Source organism: Aphelocoma coerulescens, chromosome 12 (assembly GCF_041296385.1).
Source record: "Aphelocoma coerulescens isolate FSJ_1873_10779 chromosome 12, UR_Acoe_1.0, whole genome shotgun sequence".
Taxonomy (NCBI): Eukaryota; Metazoa; Chordata; class Aves; order Passeriformes; family Corvidae; genus Aphelocoma; species Aphelocoma coerulescens.
The window spans coordinates 17,999,339-18,011,372 of record NC_091026.1 but is presented as its reverse complement, the minus strand read 5'-3'; the positions used below and the strand labels follow the sequence as shown (position 1 = coordinate 18,011,372).

Genomic DNA, 12,034 nt, shown 5'->3' with positions numbered 1-12,034 from the left:
TCGCACTCCCCGCTCCGCGCACTCGCCGCTCCCAGACAAAGGGAGGTTTAACAAGGTGGAGGAGGGAACGCGCCTCCCAGCCCGCAAACTCGCCCACCCACCCTCCCACCCTCCCGCCGCGGGCGGGGGGACGCGGGCGGCCCGGCCCGGCGGGGCCGGGGCGGAGCGCGGCGCCCCCCGCACCTCTCCGGGCCCGGCCCCGGTCAGGGTTTGTCGGCTGCTCCCGGCCCCGCGGGAGAGCGGCGGTGCGAGCAGGCGCTGGGTTTCGGGGCTCTGTAACATGGTTTCTCATGTGTGTGTTTTCTTTCTCTCCTCCTCCTCCTCCTCCTCTCCCTCCTCCTCCCGCCGCCTCTCTCCTCCTCCCCAAACACACACGTACACACACACGCTTCCCCTCTCCCTCCCCCTCCTCAAGGCCGAAAAGGCAAGCTAAACCTGCAGCCGACGAAGGCTTTTGGGATTGTAGCGTTTGCACCTTCAGGAACAGCGCCGAAGCCTTCAAATGCAGCATCTGCGATGTCAGGAAAGGCACCTCCACAAGGTACGTCCGCACCTTTCAACGCGGCTTGTGCTCCGCGCTGGGCTGCGCCGACTTGTTGATTTTTTTCGCTGTTGCCTGGATATCGGCTGTTTCATCCCCTCTCTCCCCCGATGCAGTCCCTTCTGTCCCCGTTCAAAAGCTTGTGGATTTTAAAAATTCTCTTTCAAGCGTTTAATTGGAGCTGGAAGATGTGTTTCGTGGATGTGGCAGCAACCTGAATATTTTTGTTGTTCTGCGTTTTTTTGTTGTTGTTGTTGCTGGTGTACAGAGAACCTTTTGGAGGTGCACAGCCAGCCAGAAACGCTCTGACTGTGGTTTGGGGCAGGTGGTTTTCTGTGGTTTGGGTGGAGGTTTACCTGTGTTTTCTACAGGAGTAGAAATGACTGAGGATTAAGGAGTGAGAAAGGAAACGGCTGAAACTAAAGATGCCGTGAGAATAACTCTCCCTGAGATGTTGATCTCTCGGTGACTGTTGTCATCAGAAAGGAATCGGCTTTGTGCTCAGTGTGAGAATGGTGCGGGTTTCTGAAAGCTTTAGCTGTCAGGTCTCTCTCTGATTGCCTTGTTCTGAGAAACTGTGGTCTTTATGAGGCGGCGAATCTGACATGGAATAGTTAATTTAATCTCAAAAAAAAAAAAGCTCCCAAACTTGCCAGTTCTCAGTTAGAGGGTTCAGAAAGTTTGTCCTGGATGTATCAGTTGACGCTAAAGCAGGCATGTGGTGCTCTGCTTTTCCTTTCTGATTTGTTCTACCATGTTGATTTCTGATTTTTGTTAATATTGTACCTTCCAAATTTGAGTTCCCATTGTGGTGCTCTGCCAAAGAAATAGTCTGTGAGGTTTCCATTGTGAAAGGCATCGTTTTCCTTGAGTGCAGCTGTGTATTGAGGTGCTCTCATCAGCAGGCTGTTTGCATGACTTGGCTGTCTTGGCTTGATTGACAAAGGAGGTGAAAGCGTGTTGGGTTGTTATTGTTCGCACTGTGCTTTAGACAATGTGAAGTGCCTACATTTTTAATGGAGAGCATGTTTTCGGGCCATTGAAACTCTCTGAGTTACAGTAACAGAGCGCTGTAGTGCTTCACTGTGTGTTTTGTGATGCACATCAGCTACAAGTATCTGTTCTTATTACAAAATGTACAGAGGTGTTGAATTCAATCCAGTTGTAAATAGCGTGGTTAGAGCATTGAGTAAGGTCGAGCTTTGGGACAGCGGTGTTCTGTGTGTACCTGGAGCTGATTCTTGACTTGTTCAGTCTCATTTTGTCGTGCAGCTGAACCTTCCCAGCACGTTTGATTGGTGTGTTTCTGTTTCCTTGGCTTCCCCGTTGGCTCAGGTGGAATGTGTTGCTCCTGCAGTCACCTGGTCCCGAGCCGCTCCTCCGGAGCACGGCTGTGCAGTCCCCACACGCTCCCGCAGTGTCACACCACTGCCTGGGTGTCAGTGGGAGGAGAGCCCTAATCAGATACAGAGCCCAGATGGGATGTATCCTGTATCAGACACTGTTATTTTCATTGGCCACCATGCTGCTGTTCATTTGGAGAGCATCAGCCTGCTCTCACATGCCCTTACATTTTTATTTTTTTTAAAGATAATTTTCAAACAGTTTGTTGCAGTAGTAGGATGGTTTGTCTTTTAAAGGGCCATTAAGAGCGATAGCAGTCGATGATTTCAGGTTAAGAGCTGTAGCCTTACTTGCAGATGTGATCCTCGGGTCTGGAACATTGTAATTCTGTTTAGCTTTTAATGGACCCTTATGAATGGCTTCTAATTTTAATTCATTTAATTCATCAGCTTTCTATTCATTTTTGCTGCTTTTAAAATTGCTTTTGTTTGTAGAATTTGAGAAAGTATTTAAAATATTCAATGGCCCATCATGTCTTCTTGCATATTTATATAATTTATGAATAAATATAACAGAAAGCAGGAGTGATTGAGTGTTGTGAGAGAGCATTGTGTGTTGGGAAGTTCTGGGAGGTCAGAGCTATTTGTGATGTTACTTTGAATGTTATAGTATGCGATGTACAAGTCAATGCCAGGAAATTATTCAGAATTTTTTAAATAAATGACTGATGTAAAGATGAGTTATGATTGATAATTTATTACTTGAAATATAAGGTGTCTGATGAGCTTGACTTTTAAGTTGCAATTTGACAAGTTGATGACACTTTTCCACAGTTAAAACTGCCTTGCTTCATTGTGACTTACTTCAATAACACTTACAGGAAATTTATCAAACTCACTTTAAAAAAAAAACTCAACCAAGTAGTGAAAGACATGGTGAGGCAACTGTTTTTCATCAAATTATTGTGTTCAATCACAGCATGCCCAGGTTTTTTTTTTTAAGATCTGGTGTGACCTACTTCCCCCCTCCCTCCACTGTGAAACCAGTTATTTGTTGTGGAATTTACTTTGGCTGATAAATATTCTCTGATTTAAGAACTGGTGAGGCCCTTAGCTAATTCTCACCGTGTGTATATTTCTTCAGACTCAATATAATCTGTTGGCATGTGGGAGGGGTGGCTGGCAGCAGTTAGAAGTTTTATCTACTCAGATCCAACTATCCCCTTTCCCTAGGATCTCGTAAACGGAGCTTCAAACAACAGTGAGTTTTAGAGTTGACCTGCCAAGTCAAAATCATTGTAGAGGCTAAACAGTTAAATTGCACTCAACTGTTTTTTCAAGGAGCTGTTTATAAATATTTCAGGTGCACTTTTAAATAAAAATTAGGTCAAATCCATCTCTGAAGAATTGTTTTGCAAAGATTACATTAAACCTGTAGCACTTGAGTACTGGATTTGTTACAGTATGTCACTAGCTTCCTTTCCTCACCTGTCTTCTTGCTATTTTATGGTTAAACTTTTATTACTTTTTATTTAGGCAAGTATGTTGAGTTTTTTTTACTTCCGTGAGGATGATGGCAAAGACACCAGCTCTGTTCAACACAGCGCTCAGCTGGGTGAGATGGTGATTTAGCTGGCTGGGGAGTGAGCAGTGGGCAGCTGTTAGCTGGGGTTTGTAGTGCCTTACTCCTTTCCTGGAGGTTGTTATTGGTGTCACAGCACAGGGAACTGGTGTCCTGTGGCTCTTCTGGTGGTTTGCTCTGGGGTAGCAACACCAGCTCCTGCACTCAGGAGAAGACTGGAATTGAAACTTCTGCCGGGAAGTTTGCTCCAGAGACACATGTTCCTTTCCAATATCCATTACTTCTTCAAACACGGAAGGAAAGTTTGCTTTGGATTTCCTAAGAATGTGAGGGCAGGATTTGGCCTTGTATTTCCTGTGAGTTCCTATGTGGGGGCAGGTGATGGCTCTCTGTTTCCATTTGTTTTTCTTAATGGCATTCTTGCTCCTCTTCTCCTTTGGTTCTCTGATGGTTTACATATATTGTGTTCCCGTACACCTCTTGTAACTTCCTCTCTCCTCCCAGGCAGGGCTGTGAAGTATTTCTACTTGGGATTGTTTTCAGACTTCATTGTGAAGGAGAATATTTGCTCCCCTCCTTATGATTTCAGAGAAACTGGTTTTTGAAACTTTCTTTTTGGAGGAATAGGCAAGCGATGCGATGTGGTGGAGCTTCTCTGATGTTATTTTTTCCTCTAAATTTGGGATGAATACTTTCCTTTTCCACACTCCACATCCTCTTATCATGAATGTGCCTTGAGTAGAGAGAAATGCACTTAGTCAGTGGAAAATGTGAAAGCAACAATTGGATGTCTGATATGCAAATTAACAAAACAATGGGAGCTTTTAATACAAATTTGAGTTGAAATGTGTGTGTCCTCTGCAAGGTATAAATTGAACAAGCATTTCTGTTTTATTTGTTGCTAACACCTGTATGCCTGAAGTGCGGGGTTTGGAGTTTGCATCAAATGATGTGAATGTACACTTCATTGTGGAGAGCCCAAGGAGTGATACCAGTAGTTCTTCACCCTTTTGCCATCCTTATTTTTGAGGGGAGGCCGAGCTAAAACTGTTTATAAACTGAATTCTCTTGTATGGAACAGATGTCTCAGATACTGGCCTTTGTTTCTCTTTAGTTCTGTAGAAAATTCTCATGTTTGCAAGATCTGAACTACCACCTTGAAGGATGCAAACTACTGTCCATGTCACCATGGAAAAGTATTTTCTTCTGCATCCAAGCTGGGCTGACCAGAATAGGCACCAGATAGTCCTGCTATTCCTGGAATGAGGAATCAGGCTTATGATCCTGACCTTCATACAACTAATATGTGCCCTGCTTATTTGCCATGTGTTTGCAGGACTGTTCTGAAAACTCTTGCATGATGTGTGGTTGTGGTGTAGGTTGGAAGCCAAGTGGTTTACTTTGGTTCTCTCAAGTTAGCTTTCACCTGCATTAGGGTGGGCTTTATTTAGCATCATAGCTGGCCTTTAAGTGGCTTAATTTCCATAAAAGTGGAATACAGAACTTGTCTAGAAAAAAGCTGTTGTGGAAGCGATGTTGGTGCTTTTACTCTGGAATATTTGTTTTACTATTTGGCTGTTTAAATCTATTGTTAAATCATCCCTGTTTTTCCTGTTGATTGCTGAATTTAAATGGCTGTTGGATTAGGAGGAGTGAAGCATGGGCTGTATCAGCCTGGAGTTGTGCCAGTGTTCCACTGGACCATCCATATCCTGAGGATGTGTCCCCTCAGGGACTGCTGTTCTGGTAATGGGGGTGCAGTGTTACTCTGCCTGGGTACTGCTGAGTGCTGGAATGCACAATACCTATTTGCAAAATGTTTGCCCACATGCCAGGAGTTGCTGAGATCTCTGTTGTCTCATACCTTATTCGCCAGCACTGCCTAAAAGTTAGTGGCTGTTACTTTGTGGATTTGGGGAGTACTTCTGTAGGTCTGACAAACCCACCAGGGCAGAGGAGCCAAGGGCAGGAGCAAACACCATCTGACAAGCAGACAATGCTAATGGTTCACAGCAAACCCTGCATTCTGGGGCTGTGGTTTGACAGCACACCAAGTTTGAATCTGTGAGTTGTATTGCAGGACCACATGTGTCTCAGCCACATGGCTTAGAGTACTGATCCATTATAAACTGACTTTTGGTACAGATTCGTGCTACACTTATTTTTTAAACTAGCATGAAGTTAGTCTGTGAGGCTTCAGCTGAGCAGATGAAACTGTTCAGCTTCAGATTATCTGTCAGCCTGGTGCAAGCATAACCCTGGCATAAGATCTGTGTCTTGTACTTTGGCTGTTTGAAAGAAGTGAGAGTTGTGTCCTGATTTGCTCTTTGTGGTGTTTGGCTCTGGCATTAATGATCTCATTACCATCACCCCAGGATTTCTCTTAGATCTCAGCACCTCTGGGAAATAATTCTCAGCGGGGAGAATCCTCAGTGTTGATGTGCAGCACCAAGGCAATGCCCCTTTGCTATGGTTGTCAAATTTGGGTACCTGAGAAGCTGTGGGTGGCAAATGCAGTAGGGAGTATGGTGGTTCCCATGACTCACTTTGCTTCCACCCTGTGTTTTTTTCTCAGTGTCTTACTAAGGAATAACAGCTATACCTGTTGTTTTTCTTTTTTTATTAGGGTAAAAAGATCTATTTGTTAAATAGTAAAATCTTCAGTGTGGATAAGGTGTGTTGATAATATTTATGTAGATTACCCGTTTGGGTTAAGTAATTGTGGGTGGTAGGGTTTAGTGTCAATCTCTGATTTCTCTTGAAGACTCTCTAAAGATCTAATGGATAAACTGCGACACTGAGCGTGTTAATACATCACTGATGATATGCAGCGTGGATATTATTCATTTCTCCCTTCCTCCATAGGCTGCTTTTCTGGGAGATGGGAATCTAAATCAAAGTATGTATGTGCGTGTAGGAGGAGAGGGCATGCAACTCTTTTATTGCTGTGAACAGACACTGCGTCCACTGGGATGCTGACCCCTGGCTCCCAACAGGTCCTTGTGGGGAACTGGTAGGCAGAGGAATGCGGAGCAACTTTCTCTGCATGCCTTTCTTAATTGCCCTGATTGTTTCATGTTCCCATCAGCTGCTGCTGCGGAGGGGCTGCTGCCTTTGCACGGCTGGTGGGTGTGTTTGCACCCTGATGTGGGGTTTGTCTGGTAAGAGGAATTGGGTGAACTGGAAATAAGAAAATGTGCAGTGTTGCCTGGAGTGATAGTTGAGAGGGGGGAAGTGGTGTATACAAAATATGGTTCCCTGTGGCCACCCTCTGCTCCTGTGGCATCCTGGCTGAGTGTCCCGTGCTCAGTGTTGGTGTTCCGCAGCAGTGTGCAGCACTCTGGGACTCTGTTTTGGCTGAATTTTTAGGTCCCTGAAAAAAATGCATGAGACCCAAGACCCTCATGAGGAGTGAAAGGAGTCAAGAAGTGTGCTGTGGGCTGGACAGATTGTTTTGGCTGGCTATACCTGGCTTTTGTGCTGTAACTTGGACACCCCTGCCATAACTCCAGGCAAGTTCGCTGCTGATCTTGAATCAGGCGTTGCTTGTACTCTAGCTGCTTTGTGTTATTGGTAGGCTTACTGTTCCTTGCTGTGGCACTGCTCCTTTTCTTCCTGCTCCATTGGGCTTGAACAAGCAGACAGGTCCTTCCAGGGTCCCTCAGTGAGGAACACACAAGTTCATGGCACTTCTGGGGAGTCCTGCTGGCGTGCAGGAATATGGCAGCAGGGTGAAACACGCGGCTCCTGCATCAGGCAAAGCGTGTGCTCTGCTTGTCCTTTATTTCACGTGCATCTCTCCTTGTCTGGGGAGTTCTTCTTAGGAGGAAACCCACTGACCTATTTTGTGGGATTTCAGGTGGTTCTGTAGGTTAGTGGGTTCCAGTCCTGTAATGTAGGTCACTCGCAAGGTGCGCTGGAGTTCTGTAACGCGTAGCTCTGACCTGAAATAAGATTCATACAAACTCTCTCTGTGGCTGTGTCTTGCAGCTGTACTTTGCATCTTTGCACTGGGCTCTTTCTTCACAAGGTAAAAGGAGAAATTTGGGCATTTCCAGAGGGAAGGGGTCTTCCAGGGGAGTTTGAGTATTTATTTAAAGTGTGCATGTTGCAGACAGGTAAGGACAAATTACCCTTATTGCCACTTCATGTTAAGGGCATAGCAAAAAAAGCAGACCAGGACCAGACTTAGTAGCCCATCCGTGCTACCCTAAGCAGATGTCCAGGATTACAGGATACAGCAGAAATAGTGTGGAAATGCCTCCATTATGTTTATGTAAGTTCCTTTTACAGCTGACATATGCTAAATACATTGATTGTCTCTTTGTGCAGACAGATTTCCTTTACATCAACCAGAGGTCCTTTTGTACTTTTTTGGTACATCTGGAGGTACAACCAAATCCTTAACATTGCTCTTCCCATAAACCAGCTATTAATTAGGAGCATGTTCTTTGTAGCAGAGTGCTAATTGGTACATCAGCAAAATCACTGCCTGTTAAACATGGGAAAGATAGTAATTCTGACTGGCTCAAATATAAGTGAGAGGGAAAAGCATCACTTCTCTTTGCTGGCCCAGTGGGTTTTGTTTGACTGTTCAGTAGCTCAGTGCATTCCAAATGTGAATCTCAAGTCCTCTCTACAAAACCCAAATCTAATTGGTTAAAACTGGGTGTTGCTTCGGTAGTATTTTATTCCTGAAGTTCTCTCTGTGTTTCTGACAGTTCAAAGTACACCCACAGCCAATCTTCTGTTAAGTAATACTGGAAGTGCACAAGGAAGAGGGCCCGTAGGGATCTAAAATATTGATCATGAAACCAGGAGACCTGATTTTGAACTGTATGTGGTCTTCCCCGAGACACTGGCCTGGGATTGTGGAGTACACCCTTATGCCACAAGGATCAACATACTAAAAATTTGGAGAGGGACTTTTTACAAGGGCGTGAAGGACAAGGGGAATGGCTTCAAACTGAGCAGAGGGCAGGGTTAGATTAGGTATTAGGAAGAAATTCCTCATAGTGAGGGTGGTGAGGCTCTGGCACAGGTTGCCCAGAGAAGCTGTGGCTGCCTCATCCCTTGAACTGTTCCAGACCAAGTTGGAAGGGGCTTGGAGCAACATGTGATAGTGGAAAGTGTCCCTGCCCGTGGCAGAGTGGTTGGAACAAGGTGATCTTTAGAGTCCCTTCCAACCCAGGCAATTTTATGATTCTCTGGTCAGAAGTTCCAAAAACTTTAGTTTTAGGATCTTACCAAATTGGTTGTCTTTAAATAAAATGGAAGCAAAACAAGTCAGTTTTCGATTTTGTTTAGGGCTAAACAAGGAATAAATGTTTAGACATGTTTTCTGGAGCAGATTGTTCATAGGGATTTCAGAGTTATAATGAATTGTTTGTAACATGCAGAGGTGCTAAGTGAGACAAAATATCTTGCCTGAGATAAAGCTGCCTTCTTCAGATTTATATTTTTGAGTAGACAGAAGTGAGACTGATCATAATCTAAAATATTTTATCTGAATTAAATTATTTTTGTGCATATGGAGCTGTGTCTGGGTAATTCATGTGCAGATTCACGTGGTCGATTTGGGGAGGGGGAGAGAGGATGCAGAACTGCTGGGATTTGGTGGCTTCAGTGATGTAAAGTTGATCAGAAAACTGCCTGATGAGTGGTGAGTGTTGGTTATTCCCTGCACCCCAGTCCCAAATGTGCAGCATTTTATATTAATTTTATAAATTATAGGGGTATTTATTAATGGAATAGGATTGCTCCCTTTTTTTATTGTTGCCCATGTAGTAAATAAATACATGGAAGGATTTAAATTTTCTTTCACCTCTATTTGCAGATGACAGTGGGGCTTGTATGATGTTAATGTGATTTCAGCCTGTGTAAGAGATGCTGGAATTCACCCTTTAGCAAGTCAGCTAGCTAAATATCCTTGGGATGCCGTTTTTAATCTGTATGATTATATTCACTGTCTGTGTTATAATTTGATCGAGAAATTTATGTCTATGGTATGTGTTTCATTCCTTTGTTTAATTAAAAAGAAAAAAGATCTAGTTTAGCAGAAGGACATAAATATTACTTGTCCTGGGTGGACAAAGCACGCTGATCCGTTCAGGTTGCTGGAAATGTGTGTCTCTGCTGAAATATTTGGCTCTCATTATATATCTTGGAGCTCTTATTCTGAAAGTGCTCTCACTGTTTTTTTCGGAAGTGGCACTGAGCACTTTCTCTTCCTGAGATGAGATTTCAATAAGAGAGGCAATACATTGATGGATGATGGCCCTGTGATGGAGTCAATCAGCCAGTGCAGTCATTTGTCTCCTGGGGATACAGGGTAGAGCACATCATTAGCAGCAGAAGGGGAGGCTTTCCTCTGTAATGCTAATAGGGCCAGGGAGCTGGTTGGTGCCTGTTTGCTGCCACTGCTCCGTTATTGCAGGTGCCTTGCGGAGAAATAAAACCGTTTTCATTTGTTATCTATGGGTGTGGATCAATTTAACAGAAATACTCAATAAGCTTTAGGAAATATTTGTGATTCAGCATAGTACTAGCAATTTGTAAACCTGCATCACATGAAAATGCTGCCCATAAAAAGGGTGAATTAGTCTGAGGGAATTGTGTGTCTTAGTGGTTTTACACACAAGTAGCTTGACTTGTGGAGAAAAGACTGGCAGCTGCCTGATTTGAAGGACGGTGGGTCTTAGTTGGAGGAAAAGTGTTGAAAGGGAAGCCTGTGGGTTGCAGAAGTTACTGCAGCAGTGTGTGATGGTGCTGGATTTCTGTCAGAGCAAAAGGCAAAGCATGAGGCAGAGAGGGCAAGTGACTTGTGCAAAGGACAGCTGGGGCTGTGCTGGTGCGTGGCAGCAGCACTGAGATGGCTTCAAGGTAGCTTTGTGTTTTGGGCATCATCCAGCTTTGCCCAGGGAGAATGAGTTAACCTGCAAACTGCTGTTCCTCCATGGCTGCTTTGCTCCTGTCTGGGCTCTTGGGAGGCATAGCGGTGATCCCATCAGGAGCTCGGGGTGGGCAGGAGTGCTCCTGTTACAGGATACAGGGCTGCAAACCTTGCGTAAGCAGAATCTGTGTCCAGAGATGGTCAATTCCAACAGGGCACACACGGAAGCTGTAAATGTTGGGAGGAAAGGGTTATTCTGAGTGGCTGGTGGGTGTTCCTGTACCCTCCAGCGCTGTGAGCAGGGTGCTGGCAGCTCAGGCACTGCTTCTTGTGTGGGGGAAGAAAAGAGTTTTAACTTGCTGTGAATCTGGACAGTTGGGTAACTCACCTGCACAGGTTTACCTGTCTGTCAAGTAAATGCACTATGAAGTCCACATACAGCTTGTAGGAGGTAAAGTTCATTTTTCGGAAGCACTTCAGGTTCTGAAATGTCTTCTCAAAAACTGCTCGTGAAGTCGAACCTAACAAACTGTGTTTATCTTCCTTTCTCTGAACTGTATAGATAATGGTTAAAAAAATAAAGAGCAAGGGCAGCCAGAAAGCAAGTGATGTTGGGCTGCTGGAATTGTGTAGTGGGTACTTTTTGTACACTTCATGTCATGTACAGCAATGTCTTCGCTCCTGAAGTGTGGGAGGAATGTGGTACTAAAGGCACGGGGTTGTCAGAGCTGTGCAATTTTACATAGGGGTTAGCAGATCAAGGAACATGCTTTGTCAAGGGTGTGGGAATATAGGGCTCTGGCAGCAATTAAGAGTCATTAATTAGGCGTACTTACTGCCGGATGTGAGTCAAGTTTGTTGTAAATTGCTTAACTTCTGAGGTCAAGAAGATCTGATGCATCTGAGACGTGCTTTGTTAGTGTCTGTGGGACTGTGGGGCTATCCATGGGGACAGGCTGGAATAGCAGAGCTCAAACTGTGAAATTTTGAGCTTCATTAGATGACTTATTGACAGTGACAGTTTGGCAGCACCTCTGCCAGCTGGGACCACACATTTGCATTCAGAATTGTAGACCTGTGAAGGGTTCCTTGAGGCTCCTGAGTTGCATCATCTGGGAGCGTACAAGTGCATGCCAGGAATTTACACTGCTGGCCTGAGAGACGCTGAATCAGCATTCAGAGAAGCAACAGTGAAACTTTCTGGTAAGGAAAAGCTGTCCTGTCTCTATGAAGGGGATGACTTCTTTTCCCAATCACAAATTAAAAAATTGATAGAAAAATTGATGACAAACAGAACACAGGTAGAATATCATGCCCATGTGCTGCATACCTGCCCTGTGAATGCATGGGAAATCACACCATCATGTTTGGCCTGTGCACTTACAAAGATGTAAAACATGAGGACAGTCTCACTTCTTGTGTCTGAAAGAGGCATTCCTGCTGCCAATGGCCCAATGTGCCAAGCAAGTAATGGAAGAAGATCTGTTATAATGTACCTGTTATAGTTCTCAGGGTCTTCCCTAGTGTGCAGGGACAATGAAGGACTGCACTGAGCAGTAGTTTGGATTTATTTCCATCTCTCTAGTTTTTCCCCTCTTGCCATTTTTTTTAGTTTTAAGCCAGACTGACTTTCCCACTGGCACTCTGAATTCAAAACTCTGAAGTTGTACAGCTGT

The 12,034-nt window shown here is 44.5% G+C and overlaps 1 protein-coding gene across 5 annotated transcripts in view; it reads left to right on the top strand.

Annotated features, from left to right (window-relative positions):
* RYBP (RING1 and YY1 binding protein) overlaps window positions 1-12,034 on the top strand; it is a 55,705-nt gene that overhangs the window by 13,652 nt on the left and 30,019 nt on the right. For all 5 annotated transcript variants that reach the window (XM_069027575.1, XM_069027576.1, XM_069027573.1 and 2 more), the window contains one exon: window positions 416-541. In XM_069027575.1, the coding sequence (XP_068883676.1) occupies window positions 416-541 (126 nt within the window). The remainder of the gene's footprint in view (window positions 1-415; window positions 542-12,034) is intronic.